At 40.3% G+C, this 20,608-nt stretch overlaps 1 protein-coding gene across 3 annotated transcripts; it reads right to left on the bottom strand.

The window, feature by feature from the left end:
* Positions 1-264: 264 nt before the first annotated feature.
* LOC134795478 (F-box/LRR-repeat protein 16) lies at positions 265-19,493 on the bottom strand. 3 transcript variants are annotated; one of them, XM_063767326.1, is made up of 7 exons: positions 19,209-19,493; positions 16,846-17,509; positions 16,597-16,719; positions 15,944-16,112; positions 5,932-6,127; positions 3,482-3,630; positions 563-792 (listed from the first exon to the last, which is right to left on the bottom strand). In XM_063767326.1, the coding sequence occupies exons 2-7, from the start codon at positions 17,416-17,418 to the stop codon at positions 644-646; spliced, it is 1,359 nt and encodes a 452-aa protein (XP_063623396.1). In that variant the 5' UTR covers positions 17,419-17,509; positions 19,209-19,493; the 3' UTR covers positions 563-643. The 3 variants fall into 3 exon arrangements, with proteins under 3 accessions (XP_063623397.1, XP_063623398.1, XP_063623396.1); XM_063767327.1 differs by lacking the exon at positions 16,597-16,719 and having other exon boundaries at positions 265-792; XM_063767328.1 differs by lacking the exon at positions 19,209-19,493 and having other exon boundaries at positions 562-792; positions 16,846-17,505.
* Positions 19,494-20,608: the final 1,115 nt, after the last annotated feature.

Here is a 20,608-nt window from a genome sequence, read left to right as displayed (position 1 = left end):
TTTTTCATTTGTTTGACCTAAATCCACAACTGGATGCCGCCATCTTGCCATTACTGATGATCGAATCGAAGTATATAAGTGTCTGCAAGGTGGCGCTATAATAAATGAGACAAAATTATTTTCGTTACAATCTTCAGGACGTACCCCGCCCATGGTTCGTCGGGCGAGGCACGTCCTGACTGACCGAGGCTTTGCCTCGCGAGGCTGCCTCGGCAGGCTGCTCTCTCAGTCAGTACGCGGCTATTGAATCGCTTTCAAACAGTTTATTAGAATGATACAGATTAACCGAATATTTCGGCCGAATATTCGGTTCGGTAAGATCTGAACCGTACTTTCAGCCGAATATTCGTATTCGGCAAATCGACCCATCTCTAAAAAATAAATGTGCCATTTTCAACCAAATGTACATACTTGTCGGTTGTCAATAACGCACTATTTCCATATAGCTCCGATTTAAAATCAACCTAATCGACAACCGACAGTGTGATACGTTTTGAATGTTTTGATTGAAACGTCACAAATAGTGATCAAACGGCAGCGGCATCATACAACATGGCCAACATCATACAATATGACGTACTTCAGTAGTAGTATCGAATGCAACGAAAATAATTTCCCTCGCGTACCTGTTGAATTGACGTGGTTACTCTATGATGGTGCACCGCGGCAGATGCTCGTGCAGATAGTCGAAGAGCTCGGGCGAGGCGCCGGGGCAGTTGGTCAGCTCGAGCTCGCGGAGCTGTCGCAGTTGGATCAGGCTTGAGAGACCGCCTGATGTCAGCAGCGGGCAACCTATTGGATGATATGATACTGATAATGATGCTGTGACTATATATTGTAAGATAACTACTACACTGTTACGTTACTAAGGGCCACTTGCGCGTTCCAGGGTTAGCCAACTAACTCAGAGTTAACCATTTATGGGCATTTTCACTTAACTGTGTACCATTAACGGCCGGGTTGCAATCGTCACAAAACTGACGGTCAATGTCAAACCCAATACATTTTGTCAGGAATGTAACGGTTAGACGTTACTGAATCATGAATGACTTAAGTCGCGCTTTAAAGTACAAGTTTAAATGAAAATGCTCTTATACGGGGTTAAACTGTACTATATAAACGGTTGACTCCGAGTTAGATAGCTAACCTTAAGGACCAATTAAAACCAAAATATTACTTTGCTAATCCGCGAAAAGATAACGAGTTAGTCAATCAGTGCTAACCCGTTATACTTACTTGCGTATTTTTACATGCAATTAATATTCCCACCCTCCCACCGCAAAAATAAATACGCAAATAAATATAACAAACCACCACCAAAAGGGATTGCGTTTGGGTGTTCTGGAACAACTGGAAATAATTATGTACAACAATAGGGGCATGATTCTTAACGAACAATTGAATGTTGCGTCATCGCCGTTATTACGAATTTTTCCATCTCACTCACACTTGCACAGTAGGGGGAGTGGTCAAGGTATAAATATGGCCGACCATTCTAGACAGGTCATTCCATTGCCGGGCGTCAGACCGTCAACAACTCCTGAGGATGCCTCGTAGAGAGGCGAAACACGTGTCGAGGATTATTCTTTTGATGGTGGTTTGTTATATTTATTTTTGCAGTGGGAGGGTGGGAATATTAATTGCATGTAAAAATACGCAAGTAAGTATAAGGGGTCATCCATTAATTACATCACACGTTTAGGGGGAGGGAGGGGGTCAAGAAAATGTGACATGTTGTGACAAGGGGGAGGAGGAGTCACAAACTTTGTGACGTCACTTTAACTTCATCAGTAACCGAAAATGTATTTAAATTATTTTATACGCTAATATACATTTCAATAACAAGTTTTTGAAACGATAATCGTTTTTATTCGTTTAATTTTATTTCTTAATCAGTTTTGGGTTATAAAATTACTAATATTTCTCTTGTCAAAAATATTTTGATATAATATTAAATGAATAATTGCCGATTTCGTTGAAGAAATGTGACGTCACACCAGGGGGGAGGGGTTTGCCAAATGTGACCAAGTGTGACAAGGAGGGGGGGAGGGGTAAAAAAAACCTAGAAATTGGTGTGACGTAATTAATGGATGACCCCTAACGGGTTAGCACTGATTGACTAACACGTTATCTTTTCGCGGATTAGCAAAGCAATATTTTGGTTTTAATTAATATGGATTTCCGCAAAGTAACGCCTGATTCTATTCATTAGCCTTAAGGACCTGCAAGTGGCCTTAATAAAACCTACTTCCATCCTACCGACTGCGCCAATCATGCAAACAAACCTTGAATTTTTTGAAGTTCACAGGGATTAAGTTGAAGCGACCTCATCACTCAAGAGACGTATTTGCCACCCTGACACGTGAACAGAGTTAGTATTAACTCCATCGTAGTGATGTATCTCACGTTTATGTGCGCCCAATGACAGTAGACAACGTAACAAGTGTAAAGTTCCCGGCCACCTGTCAGTGACAGGACAGCAGCTGGAGCGACCGCATCCCACAGAGATGTTGCACGCCAATGTCGAGCATCAGCCCACGAACAGCCCATCCCATGTGACCCACCCCTATGATAATGTGTACGTGTGCGCCCAATGACCACAGACAACGGAACGAATATAAAGTTCGTACCGGCCAGTGACAACAGCTGCAGCGACCGCATGCCGCAGAGATGTTGTACGCCAAAGTCACGGAGCTGCGAGAATCAGCCCACGAACAGCCCATGTGACCCACCCCTATGTTAATGTGTACGTGTACGCCCAATGACCACAGACAACGTAACGAATATAAAGTTCTTACCGGCCAGTGACAACAGCTGCAGTGACCGCATACCGCAGAGATGTTGTACGCCAAAGTCACAGAGCTGCGAGCATCAGGCCACGAACAGCCCATGTGACCCACCCCTATGTTAATGTGTACGTGTGCGCCCAATGACCACAGACAACGTAACGAATATAAAGTTCTTACCGGCCAGTGACAACAGCTGCAGTGACCGCATACCGCAGAGATGTTGTACGCCAAAGTCACAGAGCTGCGAGCATCAGGCCACGAACAGCCCATGTGACCCACCCCTATGTTAATGTGTACGTGTGCGCCCAATGACCACAGACAACGTAACGAATATAAAGTTCTTACCGGCCAGTGACAACAGCTGCAGTGACCGCATACCGCAGAGATGTTGTACGCCAAAGTCACGGAGCTGCGAGCATCAGGCCACGAACAGCCCATGTGACCCACCCCTATGTTAATGTGTACGTGTGCGTCCCATGACCACAAAGAACGTAACGCATATAAAGTTCGTACCGGCCAGTGACAACAGCTGCAGCGACCGCATGCCGCAGAGATGTTGTACGCCAAATTCACGCGACTGCGAGCATCAGCCCACGAACAGCCCATGTGACCTTGTGACTCACCCCTATGTTAATGTGTAGTACGTGTGCGTCCAATGACCACAGACAACGTAACGAATATAAAGTTCTTACCGGCCAGTGACAACAGCTGCAGCGACCGCATACCGCAGAGATGTTGTACGCCAAAGTCACGGAGCTGCGAGCACCAGCGCAGGAATAGCGCCACTAACGATTGCATCGTACTAATGTAACCCACGCCTATATCCGTTATGTGCACGCAACTGGAATCACAAAAATTTAATGAATTTAAAACTTTAAGATACGAGATAATCCAATAAGTTCTAGTTTGATGAAAAAAGCTTAGAACAACGAGAACCGCTTATAACACACAAGCATTCGTATTAAAGTTTGAAAAAATAATAATTGCTAAAAAGTAAGGACGTTAACCCATTCAGGGCCAGCGACTCAGCGTATGGGTCATGCTCAAACAGTTCCGCAGGGCCAGTGACTCACATGTGAGTCCTGAATAAATTCTGATTTAAACTTAAACGAAACGTAATTTGATGTAATAACGTAAGTATCATATAAGCTAACAACCATTTCTATAAGGCATATTAGGATAAAAAATTATAAACACGTTTTTTTTTAATGAAAACAGGGTCTCGAATATTCAAGTTTGATTTACTATCAGTGCAATATAGTAAATATACTGAAATTCTAGATACATAATGCGATGCAAGCAAACAGAAAGATCTATATTTAAAAAATACAAAAAATATATATATTTCATAAGTTATTGACATGGCTCACGTGGTCACCGTGGCCTGGCGCTACTTGTAAAAACTACTAATGTTTCCGTGGCAGGCTAAAATAAACTTTATTGGCTGGTTTTAAAGCTTATTTCATGTTGAAGCTGTTTGATATTGTACCATTTTACAACTGATTACTGTTTGGATGATGGTAAGCAACAATTTGTAGGAACCAAGCCGTAGTATAATAATATTTTGTTTTGTATGAGGGGTAAGGCAACGAGGATTTTCTCCCACTGTACTTTTATGTCATAATATTTGGTGATCGTTGTATTGTATCTTAGGCAATTACCTACTAACAATGATGTTAAGTTTAATTTTTTTTCGTTTCAATATAGAACAAGGCGGTTGAAACAGTCACCACTAACTAATATGTATTGTATTACAAATAGTTTGTGACAAATATTTACAAGTTTTTTCAAACATCGTGGTTTCTACGGCAGATTAGAAAGTAAGTACTATAATACATTTTAAGTTGTCTATTGTTACTAATATAATGGCGTTCACCAAAACAAAGATACATGACCGACCAGGTGTAAGCTTATCGGACACACTTGGACAATAAACAAGGAATGCATCCGAGCGGCGGCGGCGGTATTATCTTTCATGTGGTATTTGTCACAAGAGTTCAAGATGTGATTCATCCCATCCCCCCTATTAGAGATGTATTTTGGAGTAACATGGAAAATATTATTTAGTCACGATTTATTCGTTGGCGACTTTATACTCCTCCTGTGCTGTTTAGTGATTTCGTATTTTGTGACCATGGCTATGGATTACCGGAATTTGAACCCGCCTAACCTGACCGACTGTGCTATGAACCAGTTCGGGATATCGGGAAACGGGTCTAATTTAACTTCCAAGATTTGCCCCAAAAAACAACAACAAAAAACACGGCAAGTTAAATAGAATCAGATCAAGCTAAGTTGGCAGCGATTTTGATAGCACAGGCTGAGTACCTAAGTGTAATTTAAATGTCAAACTTATATGAAATTATGACGTTTAACTTAACACTTGCACAGGCTCGGCTATAAAAATTGCTGCCAACTTAGCTTGGTCAGACATTAAAAGCTTGTAGAAAGTAAAAATATTCACTCCTACAAACTGCAATAATTAGTTTCTTTTTTGATAGGCACAGAAAATCGGTGGTTAGTAAAAATGTTGCATAATGCTGTCCAACTGGCCGGCTTCATAAGCGGCGATTTATTTACCGTTCGCGCCAGGCTCGAGACCCATAAGCTGAGTCATACGTTTTAGCTAAAAACGGTTTGTATGGTGGCCTGGCGTATTGTGTACGCTCGGCGGTTCGTGGCCATGAATGGGTTAAGCACGAAGAATTTCGTACATTGACCCACCTATTCGTATCTCTATCGCATGCGCATAATTATATAGATGTCCCGCCCATGATGCCGGCGATCAATGACACAATGCGCGAGCGGGGCAGCTATATTTATTAAGCGCGTGCAATAGACATACGAACAGGCGGTCAATGCACGAATCTTCGCGCTTAGCGTCCGTAATTTAGTTTAGAGGATAAGTAGTCAAAAATACACATCCTCGTTTAAAGCGTAGTAAAGTTGAGCAAGTAACATCATACCGGTCCAGAATCCACTCCTCAAGGTGGTCGAGGTCACAAGCAATGTACTTTAGCGCATAGTTGGTGAGGCGCCGACACCAGCTCAGACCCAAACTTCGGAGCCGTGGCAATTTCTCAAATTGGTGTTCAATCATTCGTTACTATTGTACGCGCTCGAGCTTGGGAAAGGAACATACCGGTCTAGAGTCAGTTCCTCCAGGTGGTTGAGGTCGCAAGCGATGTACTCCAGCGCGTTGTCGGTGACGCGCGGACACCAGCTCAGGTCGAGGCACCGGAGCCGCGGCAAATTCTCAGCTAGGAGCTCTACGCCCTCATCCGTCACTTTGCTGCACCCGCTTAGTGACAGTACGGTCAGGTTGGGAAGTGAATGCACTGCGGGTACAAAAAAACATGTTACATTATATTTTAAAGTCAGCCCAACCACATAAGTAAGACGGTTCGCGAGGTTGTTTCACGGTCGACGGTAGTTGTAGTAGAAGGCAGTTTAATTTCGGTAGATATTAGTCACTTTTTTGTAACTACTACTTTTCAGATTTTCATATTTTTTGATGTAAATGCTTTTTGTTTGCAAGCTTATATGTAGGTCTACAGTTTTGAATTTACTACATCACAATTAATCGTTTTAAACGAAGGCGAATTTAATTAAAAAGCCCAAGCGAATGCTTTTTATTACCCAAGTAGCATGGAAGTGTCGGCAACATCAATATAGCAGCCAATTAAGAACTTAGAGTGATTTAAGGGACGTATAAGAGTGTCAGAAAAGATTTAAGCTGTATAAAAGGTACTTTACAGACATTATACAGCTCAAGCTGTATAAAATCATTATAAAGGATTCTGCGGAAGCATGGGGTGCTTTATCAGAATATAAAAAATCTACTATAAAACTAAAAGTGTTGTGAGAGACTACAAGCTAATTCTATCGTAATAGCTGTATACAGGCTGTATTGTAGTAACACTTGGCACTTTTAGCTGTACAAAAGTATCTGTCAACTCCGTTTTAAAACATTAAGTGTTGTGAAACACTACAAGCTAATTTTATCGTAAAAGCTGTATACAGGCTGTATTGTAGTAAGTATCACTTGGCACTTGTAGCTGTACAAATGTATCTGTCAACCCCGTTTTAAAGCTATTTCTTATGGCGTAATCTTACTCTCCTATAAGAATAGTAGTTGTATAACTTCTGTCTGTAAGGGTATTATAAAACCAAATGAATAAATGGCAGCTATAGTACAGCTTTTTTCTGCATTACTGATAGAGTCGCTTATAACAATCTTTTGGCGTAATTTTACACTCGTATAAGTATAGTAGTGTAATAATTTCTGAAAATAAGTGTATTATAAAACTAAAGGAATATATGACAGTTACAGTACAGGTTTTTTATTTGTTATAAGTACGGATCTCTAAAGAGAATTATAACTTATGTACGGAGAACCGAAATACAGCCAAACGAATACAAATATTCTATAATAAAGCTGTTTTAATTACAAAAGCTGTAAAAGACACTCCATTTATTACACAGCACAGCTACTAAGATTATAATGCTCTCCAACTATCCTGTAGGCTGTTTAAAAATTGTCGCCATTTTACAATAAAAAAAAAACGTATTTGTAAATATAATTAAAGAAATACTTGCAAATATTTAGCAGACTAACGCCGTGTTATGATTACCAGCTAAAATAAATTGTTTAGTCTTAGAATTAATATTTATAAATATTTTTGATACTCTAACCTTAAAAACAAACAGTAACTTTACCGATTTTTGATATTTTCCTTATGGTTTCTCTTTGTTATTTTGCAGGCGCGTAAATATTTTGCCAGATAAGATACACAGGTTCACAATAAATAATAATCCCCACTTACCAATAATGTTATATTCCATTCAAGTCCTGTATAATATTTACTTTTACTTTTACCATCCACTATAACACTTTATTGTCGCCATTACTATGTTACGAATGAACAAGATTAAGACATTTTAGTTTCTTAAATGATTATTATTCTCTTGTAATTCTTTCTTATAACTCATTTAAAACTTATATTCTTATATCGTACTTATAAGAGATTATCTGTAGTGTTAAGGTTTCCTGTTACACCGAAATATAGCTGTAATGCAGCTATTATGCAGCTTATGTATTGCTCATACAGCTCTAATAACGCCAAAGGCTGTATAATTTGGGCCCTTTTTTTACTTATAAGGGCTGTATAAGCGCTTATACAGCCTTTGTACAGCCTAACTGTACAGCTTATAGTATACAAATAAACTTTAATACAGCTTATATACAGCTTGCAATGCTACTTGGGTAGTCATACATAATAAGTTAATACAATACATATTTTACTCTTTGGTTGCAAATGTTACAACGTAAAGTGTATGACATCGGTTACACGCTAATTCTGGCGTCAGTTCAGTCCATCAGTCTGGTCAGACTGACGGGAGAATTATCGTTTTTCGTTTACCACGCGGACTGATGGACTGATGGTCTGGGCTCAGGACTAATGAAAATTTAAATTTTTTGAAAATATTTGTCAGTCCGTTTTGAATGACAGAAAACTGATAGGAGACTGATCGTGTAACCTCTTTGTGTCATTCTCGCGTCAGTCACCGCCCATGCAACAATGGAATGATGGACTGAACTGACGCCAGAATTAGCGTGTAACCGGTGTCTATTGTCGTAATTTTATCAGTCTGTTGTCAGTCTGGACTGATCGTCTAACCGTGTCCATTTTCCATCATTCTGGCATTAGTCAAAACTCGAATGGACTGATGGACTGAACTGACGCCAGAATTAGCGTGTAACCGATGTCTATAGTTAAGTGTGTAGTAGAAAGTAGTCCAATCGTCGGTGATAAATGTTTGTCTGAAAACATCTTAAGAGCGCTCTTACAAGAAAAGTCGAAATAATGCAAAATTGATGATACTAGTCGACGAAATTCAGGACTTTGCGCTCATTATTAGAAACAATGAGTACTTGTTCCAGTAAAAGCGTCTTCTTATCTTTATAAATATCGTTGTAAATATTAGAAAAAGGACTTATTAAATTAGTAATGATTTTTTTTCTGATGGTCGTTTCCGAAAAACCCCGTGAAGCACTGAATGGCGAGCTCTTATTTGGAAATGTTGAGAATTTTACTCTGCTAAACCTGGCTATTTTGTATTACTAATACCCTGTACTTTAGGCATATCAAACTATATTTTTTCTACATACCTTTGAGAAAGAGAAAATCAAAGTAAAACGAACTCGATTTTCTCTCCGAAACAAGTGTCAATTCCTACGAAAATCTACTTAATATCGAAGTCATTTTCATACTCAAGCAATCTGCAACGTTTGCTTATACTGTTGGTATACATTAGTGTTTATGAAATTCTACTATAATTTTTTGGCAATTTTTTGAAAACTACTCTATATTACCGATGACGCGCGCTGCGCCAGCTCAGTGCCGCGGCAGAGCTTGTAGAGGCAGGACGTGTGTCGGTCGGCTCCGCACATTTTCAACGGCGACGACGAGGTTTTTTATCATTGTGTGCGGCGGGCGCCGTGTAAAACGCTATACTGTGTGCGTGTAAACCGCAACGAGAGACTTTGATCCTAGCACTGTTTTTATAGTATTATAATTTATAATGGTACAGTTTAATAAACTACCGGACAGGATTAAAAATATTTGAAACGACCTGACATTATATATGTATTTATTTGACTCAAGATAGTACTCAGGGTCTGATGATGGAGCCGGAAGGTGGTCACCGGTACCAATCAACCATGCAACTAAACCACTTCGTGTTTAGGCTCGTTTTATTCATCTCAACAAGATCTTTGACACAAGATAGTACTCAGGGTCTGATGATGGAGCCGGAAGGTGGTCACCGGTACCAATCAACCATGCAACTAAACCACTTCGTGTTTGGGCTCGTTTGATTCTGCTCAACAAGATCTTTGACTTAAGATAGTACTCAGGGTCTGATGATGGAGCCGGAAGGTGGTCACCAGTACCAATCAACAATGCAACTAAACCACTTCGTGTTTAGGCTCGTTTTATTCGTCTCAACAAGATCTTTGACTTAAGATAGTACTCAGGGTCTGATGATGGAGCCGGAAGGTGGTCACCGGTACCAATCAACCATGCAACTAAACCACTTCGTGTTTGGGCTCGTTTGATTCGTCTCAACAAGATCTTTGACATAAGATAATACTCAGGGTCTGATGATGGAGCCGGAAGGTGGTCACCGGTACCAATCAACCATGCAACTAAACCACTTCGTGTTTGGGCTCGTTTGATTCGGCTCAACAAGATCTTTGACTTAAGATAGTACTCAGGGTCTGATGATGGAGCCGGAAGGTGGTCACCAGTACCAATCAACAATGCAACTAAACCACTTCGTGTTTAGGCTCGTTTTATTCGTCTCAACAAGATCTTTGACTTAAGATAGTACTCAGGGTCTGATGATGGAGCCGGAAGGTGGTCACCGGTACCAATCAACCATGCAACTAAACCACTTCGTGTTTGGGCTCGTTTGATTCGTCTCAACAAGATCTTTGACACAAGATAATACTCAGGGTCTGATGATGGAGCCGGAAGGTGGTCACCGGTACCAATCAACCATGCAACTAAACCACTTCGTGTTTAGGCTCGTTTGATTCGTCTCAACAAGATCTTTGACACAAGATAGTACTCAGGGTCTGATGATGGAGCCGGCAGGTGGTCACCGGTACCAATCAACCATGCCACTAAACCACTTCGTGTTTAGGCTCGTTTTATTCCTTTCTATAAGATCTTTGACACAAGATAGTACTCAGGGTCTGATGTTGGAGCCGGAAGGTGGTCACCGGTACCAATCAACCATGCAACTAAACCACTTCGTGTTTAGGCTCGTTTGATTCGTCTCAACAAGACCTTGGACACAAGATAGTACTCAGAATCTGATGATGGAGCTGGAAGGTGGCCACGGGTACCAGTCTACCATGTAACTGAACTACTTCGTGTTTGGGCTCGTTTGATTTGTCGCAACAAGATCTTTGACATAAGATAATACTCAGGGTCTGATGATGGAGCCGGAAGGTGGTCACCGGTACCAATCAACCATGCAACTAAACCACTTCGTGTTTGGGCTCGTTTGATTCGGCTCAACAAGATCTTTGACTTAAGATAGTACTCAGGGTCTGATGATGGAGCCGGAAGGTGGTCACCAGTACCAATCAACAATGCAACTAAACCACTTCGTGTTTAGGCTCGTTTTATTCGTCTCAACAAGATCTTTGACTTAAGATAGTACTCAGGGTCTGATGATGGAGCCGGAAGGTGGTCACCGGTACCAATCAACCATGCAACTAAACCACTTCGTGTTTGGGCTCGTTTGATTCGTCTCAACAAGATCTTTGACACAAGATAATACTCAGGGTCTGATGATGGAGCCGGAAGGTGGTCACCGGTACCAATCAACCATGCAACTAAACCACTTCGTGTTTAGGCTCGTTTGATTCGTCTCAACAAGATCTTTGACACAAGATAGTACTCAGGGTCTGATGATGGAGCCGGCAGGTGGTCACCGGTACCAATCAACCATGCCACTAAACCACTTCGTGTTTAGGCTCGTTTTATTCCTTTCTATAAGATCTTTGACACAAGATAGTACTCAGGGTCTGATGTTGGAGCCGGAAGGTGGTCACCGGTACCAATCAACCATGCAACTAAACCACTTCGTGTTTAGGCTCGTTTGATTCGTCTCAACAAGACCTTGGACACAAGATAGTACTCAGAATCTGATGATGGAGCTGGAAGGTGGCCACGGGTACCAGTCTACCATGTAACTGAACTACTTCGTGTTTGGGCTCGTTTGATTTGTCGCAACAAGATCTTTGACACAAGGTAGTACTGAGGGTCTGATGATGGATCCGGAAGGTGGTGACCGGTACCAATCAACCATGCAACTAAACCACTTCGTGTTTGGCTTCGTTCGATTCGTCGCAACAAGATCTTTGACACAAGTTAGTACTCAGGGTCTGATGATGGAGCTGGACTGTGGCCACGGGTACCAGTCTACCATGTAACTGAACCACTTCGTGTTTAGGCTCGTTTGATTTGTCGCAACAAGATCTTTGACACAAGGTAGTACTGAGGGTATGATGATGGATCCGGAAGGTGGTCACCGGTACCAATCAACCATGCAACTACACCACTTCGTGTTTGGCTTCGTTCGATTCGTCGCAACAAGATCTTTGACACAAGTTAGTACTCAGGGTCTGATGATGGAGCTGGACTGTGGCCACGGGTCTACCATGTAACTGAACCACTTCGTGTTTGGGCTCGTTTGATTCGTCGCAATAAGATCTTGTTGAGATGAATAAAACGTGCCTAAACACGAAGTGGTTTAGTTGCATGGTTGATTGGTACCGGTGACCACCTTCCGGCTCCAACATCAGACCCTGAGTACTATCTTGTGTCAAAGATCTTGTTGAAACGAATAAAACGAGCCTAAACACGAAGTGGTTTAGTTGCATGGTTGATTGGTACCGGTGACCACCTTCCAGCTCCATCATCAGACTCTGAGTATCACCTAGTGTCAAAGATCTTGTTGAGACGAATCAAACGATCCTAAACACGATGTGGTTTAGTTGCATGGTTGATTGGTAATGGTACCTTCCAGCTCCATCATGAGACCCTGAGTACTGTCTTGTGTCAAAGATCTTGTTGAGACGAATGAAACGAGCCCAAACACGAAGTTGTTTAGTTACATGATAGACTGGTACCCGTGGCCACCTTCCAGCTCCATCATCAGACCCTGTGTATCTTCAGTGTCAAAGATCTTGTTGAGACGAATCAAACGAGCCTAATCATGTTACTACATGGTTGATTGGTATCCGTGACCACCTTAATCATCATCAGATCCTCAGTACCAGTTCGTTTTTAAACCCTCGTTGATACAAACTTTACAACCTATAGGTACCAAATGCAATGACGAAACATGTAAATAAGCGAGTAGGTACCTATAATTTCTTTCGAGTAATATACCTTCATAAGTACGAGTATGGGGCTATTCATAAATTACGTCGTTTAGAATGGGAGGAGTGGGGGGGGGGGGGGTCTGGACATCGGATGATGGTAACATGACGTAGGAGGAAACAGATTCATCCGAAGCTTGATTTTTGGATGATTTGAGGGGCGGGGGGGGGTCAAAAATCGTCAAAAATAGATGACGTAATTTATGAACAGCCCCTATGTACATTTGCACTGCATTTAGTATTTTCGTACTTACCAAATAACAGTTTTAGAACTTTAAAAGTTAAGTACAGTTAGTGTTGTTATGGTTGATTCCAATATGCTTCGCGAAGGATCAAGAATGTTTAATCCATCATTGTAGTGCGAGTGTGGTAGAAGGGATCGGCATACTGAGCTCGCACGGCCTGCCGCAGCGCATAAAATACCTAAACTCGCTCAACGCCGAAATGTAATAGCGCTCTTAACAGTAAACTCGAAATCCGGTTATCAGTTAGCTAAATAAAACGAAAATGTTTTTAGAGAAGTATTAAATCGTAAATGTGAAGTCAGCACGTACGTCACGGTGTCATATTTCAACGAAAATCTATTCGTAAATATTTAACGTACATTTTAGGAGGTTAATTTTATTTTATTCATTTCTGAAATAAAAGTAGCTGATGGAAATTCGCAAACTACTATTAACATTACGCCCAAGCAAATTGGATATGTACGGTAATTTTTACTTTGCAAACAAACTTGCCAAATTAGTTGAAATGCCTAATAAGCCCTAAGGCATACCTTCCTAAGACCCACCATATAAAGTTTATTTTTTTTTTAATTTGAACCTTATTCAGTAAGTAAATTAGAACAAATTTCGTTTGTTTCAAAAAACAATGACACAAAAGAAATGCTACTTTATTTGGTTCATGAAAGGTTCAAATTAGATTGCACGAACATGTACATTGTAATGTACATTTAGTCTCAGGAGGATACAGCGGCGTAGGAAAATGTTTTTCACATTCAGCGTAGGCGAACTATATATCGATTCTCGTATCCTCCGGTAAAAAAGTGATTACGTCACTGAACTCACATTTACGAGCAATGTCGTAAGGATTTCGATGAATGTCAACGAATTTCAGGTCAACGAGTTCAAAGTTTAACTGTCGCGTTATGGGGCCGCAGATGGATAATATTTACGATGTTTGCGACATCGAGTATTCACCCTGCGGTAAGTCGTCTGGGGGAAACCATAAAGGTTTCGCATGAATGCTACTTGTAAATGCTTAATATGCAATACTCGAATACATTTTGTAGGTATACAATCCCGTCCTTGCGACTCTTGATTGTAGAAAGAAAATTCTCAAAGGCATGCATTTCAATTCGTATGTGTTGCGGGGTATACGCTGAAACGTAAACGTACCTAATAATAAACGTTGATGAGTTTTTAATTAGGCACTTGATCTATACATCTTATAAAACAAAGTACCCCGCCGCGTCTGTCTGTCTGTATGTATGTATGTTCGCGATGAACTAAAAAACAACTGAATGGCTTTTCATGCGGTTTTCACCTGTCAAAGGATTGACTCTTGAGAAAGGACGATGCTGGGACGGGTCGCTAGTATTAAAATATATTAGGAATAAACTAATTTAACAGATTATAATTACTTAACTACATCCGGAGGTAAAGCTATTTTAGGAATATTTACGTATTCCACAACGCCTACATTTGAATACATATTTAAAAAGAACCGGTCGCTGGTGCAGATAACAAAGACACGTTTCGAGCCGTTTAATTATTTGTTTTACGCACTACGCCAACTCTTGGTCCGTGTAACTGTAGCTCTTATAACCCTAGCATTAAGGTTTAAGATGGGCTAAAGCGTGTTACAATACGCATGCCAAGCATTTATTTAACTAAAGTATTGTAGGCATGCGAGACCGGGCACAATGCTAAGATCGGTCTCTTGACACGGAAACACGAATGCATGTGGATGTAGAGCACTCAGTTGGACTAATTGGGAGCTCTCTGTTATGCTCTTTGAACATATGTTATACCTATTTCTATTTCTAGTTCAGGCTCCATCTATTTTTATAGACCTTTAATAAACTTGCCTGAACGGCACGTGCGGGTTCAAATACAAATATATCTATTTCGCTTTAAAATGTGGTACAAAAAGATGTTATAAAAAATATATCGTGGTCACACACATTCCACCAGAAACTGGCATGCAAAATTATTCTAGAGAGTACCTAAATATAAAAAAAGCATGCAACGATACGTACTTAGAGTACTTAAATCTAATAATTTAGTGCACTTAAATTCTTCTTCTTGGAATTAGATTTGCGTCATGACTAAAAAGGTCCTTTTTACTGCTGAATATTACTGTTTGCGAAAACTTAAACGGCTCAACCGGATCACATTCTAAATAGTTTTCAATGACTCTTTATTTCATGTTTTTCATATTTTTTGGACCCATCACGTGGATTTAGATTTAGATTTATTTGGATTTTTTTTCAGACCTTTTGAGTGATTATTTATGAAATTAATCAATAAGTATAAAATTACAAAAAGGTTTATTGAAACCCCTATTATTTTTTAAAGAGAGAAAGTATAGGATGTTCCATATATGTAATTTGTTTTTCTTTCTAGTAGTTACCAACGAACGATGCCAAAGCTAAACCGAGGACGAACCGACAGACAGACGGACATGTACTCATATAGCTACTACTCAACTTAATTAGCTACTAAGCTAATACTCAGCATGCTAAGCAAGGCACTCTGTTTGGGTGGTAGCCATGCACTAACACTCCTAATTCGTATTGGATAATACTCACCAATTTTGACCACGCCTTGATTGGTGGGCGCCCAGCAGCTGTGCAAACACTGTGAGGCGCTCTGTTTGAGTTGTAACTCTTGGCTTGTACACTACACCTCTAACTCGTATAACACTCACCAATATTGACGACGCCGTGATTGGTGGGCGCCCAACAGCTGTGCAAACTCACCACACAGTGAGGCGCTCTGTTTGAGTTGTAACTCTTGGCTTGTACACTACACCTCTAACTCGTATAACATAACACTCACCAATATTGACGACGCCGTGATTGGTGGGCGCCCAGCAGCTGTGCAAACTCACCACACGGTGAGGCGCTCTGTTTGAGTTGTAACTCTTGGCTTGTACACTACACCTCTAACTCGTATAACATAACACTCACCAATATTGACGACGCCGTGATTGGTGAGCTCCCAGCAACTGTGCAGCCTCAGCACGCTGAGCGAGGCGCTCTGTTTGGGCGAGAAGTAGCCGAGCGCCGCGTCCGTTACATGGTACGCTTGTAGGGAGAATTCGTATAGGGATGGCAGGAGTTGCGCCACTGCTCCTACCTGTATTAAAAAAAACCTATCAGATGCCGAAACCAGGAAGAACAATACAGCGGATTGAGCTCTACGATCAAGAATTAGAGTTGAACTAGAGCATTGCGTTTCGTTTTGATTACGGTATTTGAAAAGAATACCTACCGTCATCTCTAGTCTCTTGTGATCTCATCACCTGTCCTGCTAGGTGACAGTGATATGGTATCAAATCAAAAGTATAAGTACCATCCACTTTAAGTACAATTCTATGGGTATAATTTGTATAGATGAGTGTATAAAAAAAACAAGGTACCATTTATAAAAAAAACGCAAGATAATATTAATTTAAGTACCAAGATTCTAAAAGGGTAAAAAAACCGACAAAGATATAATACCCTCATTTTTTAAGGCTCGAAGACCTTGCACGAAGTTTTACACGCTCACGGCCAAAGAAGTAATTCTCGATTGAATCCAATTAGTTTGAAAATTAATCCGTTGTTTTGAAAATACTTACGGCTTCGTCAGCAATGTTAATGCAGTCAGTAAGCGTGAGTGAGACAATTCGTGGAGTTAGACATGCCCATAAACCAGCTTCTGTTATTTCATTGCAACCAGTTAGTTCTAGTTCAAACAGAACCTAAAAAGTGAAGAAATCGATTAAATAAGATCACCTTACAGCAAATAAGGAATATGTATTACAGTATTAAATAAATCTGTCTTTATTTCAGAATTTGAAGATCTGTTACGATATTAGAAAACTGACCTGTAGGTGATCCAAGATCGCTTCAAGCCCTCTATCTGTTATTGTGCATCCTTTTAGGCTAATAGCGTGGACATGGTGAGCCGACAAGGGAAATTGTCTTATAAATTCATTAATATCATCATCACTAGCCGAAACTAACACAACCCCGCGGATTCCTCTTCTAACTAAGGAGTTATAGAACCTCTGCATGCAGAAGCCGGTAGCCGAGCGGAGCTCGCGGCAGTCGAGGACCGCCACTAGGCCGGTCCACCACCGCGGCGACGAGTATAGCACGTCGCGCCACTTGGTGCAGACTTGAGCCAACGTCCGTCGCTCGTTGGAGTTGAAATACAGGAAGAACTTTTCGAGGAAGCGTTCCTCCTGGACGTACTGGGTCCAGACGAGGGGGCGAGGGGACGGGCGCCGGCGGCGGGGCACGCGGGGCGCGGCGGCGGCGGGCCCGCAGAGCGCGTTGGCCACGCGCTCCACCACGCCGGGCGAGCGCCGCCGCCCGCGCAGCCCCAGCCCCGTGATGCGCCGCGACAGCTCGGCCGATGCGCGCTCCACCACGCCCTGCGCGGACACCGACGACATCTTCACCTTCACGCGCCGGATCGTGTCCGCGCCGCGCCCCGCCGCACCCCCGCCCCCGCCCGCGCCGTGCTCGCAACCCGCCACCGCGATACTGCACACAACCAAAAGAGGGATTTCACTCTGTACTTCGTGTAGGTAGTTCAGAACGGAAGATAAAAAATTCGCAGATTTGGATATATTCCGCGATCACATTAAGGGTAGCATCTAGCATACCATGCTACTAATGGAGTCGCTGTTTGGTAAAAAAGGTCACATTCACAAGCATCTCTACTAACAATTTAGATTTGGAATATTGATTATATAAAACAAATACAGAAATGATTGATAAATAAAAATATATTGTCTCTATATAATAAATACACATCGGTAACTCGTGGCATTTAGGTAGCACTTAAAAGATTAGTGATGAGCACACATCAGTAACTCGTGGCACTTGACAGTTTCTAACAGACTAGTGATGTGACAATGTTCTTCCTATATGAGTCGAGAAAAAGAAACCACTAAAAAAAGGAATTAATTAAACTAATCTTTTAAGTGCTACCTAAATGCCACGAGTTACTGATGTGTAATAATAAACATACAATCATTAACTGACTTCAAAATTCCAAAAGGTTCTCAATCCAGTTGTTTGATGTTTTTTTTTATATATTTGTTACCTAAAAACTCAGTCATTTCTAAACTGTTTTGAAAAATATAGTCTTTTTTTGATTGAAAGTATAGACATGAGGAATGGAGGGAACTCCTCAAATCTTAAAGACATAGGTACATATAGTGATTTTTGCATTTTCATCACCTACTTAAGCATTGCATTTACATCAAGTGGGTGGAACTGCTGATGAAGACCAGAATGGAACACATCAACAACAAGATAGTCAAGTTTGTTCAGCAAGTTAGGTTTTTAAGCAACAGGTTTTTCAAAGTTGATGATGGATCCCATGTGAAAGTGAGGAAGCTCCTCAAATCTTAAGAGCTTACTTATTGGTATTTTTTTATTTTAATCTAAAATCAAAGCATTTCCATTTAAACAAAGCTCTTAAGAACTCCTCCAGGATGGATTTTTGGTGCCAGTGGATGGGGCACTGAGGGCAACTACCTGATCCTGTACTCCTACACAAAAATGGGCTTAGGATACCCACCCTAACTTTACTCTTTACTATGATGAACATTAAAAGACTTTGGAAAAAAAATTGTCAGCAATTTTTTTGCCAAAAACTAAAATAGGTATATGCCAATCAATTTCATTAAGTTAATTACATTTGACTAAATCATATAATATTTATTTTGGAAATGATTTATGATACTCCCGTTATAATTTTATATAATATAATCTAGAATAATAACCAAAAAATACTTTAATTTAATGGAAGGGAATTAATTGAAATAAAATTATGAGTTACGCAACAAAAACAAACTTCAACAATAGATGATTTTTAGAGCTTGTTCCATTAAATAATTAGTTAAGTAAAATCAAAATATGACTTCAATAAAAACCTTAATATCTATGTATCTTAATATATAATGCAAGCTAAAAAACCAACAGTTACCTTTTAAGGATTTTATTTTATGTTACAGTTTTCACCTCTTTTATTTATTACATAGGCAGATTAATAATCATGATAGTGGAGTTGAGTTATGAATTAATAAATATACTTCTGGCATTTTACTTTACCCTTGTAATATCACATAAATATATCGAATGAAATATGTGTAATTCCTATTTTAATTAATAATATAAAGTAGCTCTTAATAAAACGAAATAAACAAAAAAATCGATGCAACTTTATACAGACCTATATTTGATGTAGTAGACATAAAAACACCATTATCACGTTTATGTCAACATATTTGATTTGATTTAATTTAACACTATGCACCATTAGCGAATGTTATTCAGTATTTTGCAAAAATGAAAATAATAAGAAGCTCAAATTAGTTTCGCTCAGCAGTCTCAGCACCTTGGAAGAAAAATTAATCGACTAAATAAGAAAGTTAATGTTGACAGTCAAAGTTGTGAAGTTTCAAGTATTCTTAAATTATTCGGCTGTTCTTGACGTTTCCTACGCGTTTTCTTGTCTATGTATGTCATAGAGAAAAAAGTCGTCAATATTGTTTAAGCTCACGGTTAAAACACTGTTTGTACAACTAAGGCATAGCACATAAAAAAAATGCAACCTGTTTCACGTTATTTGTCATTAGCCCCCTTAGAGGATATAACCGTTATATCCCGTTAATTACTCCGAGTTAGCCCCCTACAGACTATGCGCGTGAATCGCGGGCGAAGCCGCGAACGCGAGTGTGTAGTCGATTTTCGCAGACAGCGAAATCGACTACACACTCGCGTTCGCGGCTTCGCCCGCGATTCACGCGCTTAGTCTGGAGGGGGCTATTGATCCAGGATTATATCTATGGATCCAGGGCTGTCAGATCGTAGAATTGGATACAAAATTCGTATTTATACGATTATAATCGATTTTTTTCGTATCTATTACGTATAGTTCGTCAATAGATATAATTGGATACGAAATAAAACACCGATGTCAAACTACTGACAATGCATCAAAAAAACAGTCTGCCAATACTGAGGGGCTACCGCGAAAACAGAAATTCGCAAATTGCGGGGATCTTTCTCTTTTACTCCAATGAAGGCGTAATTAGAGTGACGGAGAAAAATGCCCGCAATTGACGATTTTCGATTTTCACGGTAGCCGTCTTGTTATACCATAAGCCCCCTCCAGACTCCCCCCATAGTCCCTCATAGTCTGGAGGGGGCTATAGACTTATAATATATAGAGACGGTGTCTCAGCGAGCTGTCACTGTTGCCACTTTTGTTTAGTGTACGATTAACAATGAGGCCCACCTTGCTGTAGCCATGTCGATAAAGTCATATCGATAAACTATCGACATTTCTTGCAATTTTAATTTTACTTCAAAGGCTTAACGATACCTAAAATGACCAAAAACGCTTTTATTCTTTATTGTGGTTATCAGATCACAATTTTATAGTCACGCCCCAGCAGCGAACCAAGGGAAAGTTCAGATATTTAATTAAAATACATAAATAGGTGTTCCGCAATAATTGAATTATATTATTATATTATAATATATTCATTATCCATTAGTATTTCAATTATGTTTATGTTTAACGAAGATATTGAAGCTTCAATTAATCGCTATTTCGTTCCGCTGTGT

This window comes from Cydia splendana, chromosome 12 (assembly GCF_910591565.1).
Source record: "Cydia splendana chromosome 12, ilCydSple1.2, whole genome shotgun sequence".
NCBI lineage: Eukaryota > Metazoa > Arthropoda > Insecta > Lepidoptera > Tortricidae > Cydia > Cydia splendana.
This window is presented reverse-complemented; position numbering and strand designations above follow the sequence as displayed.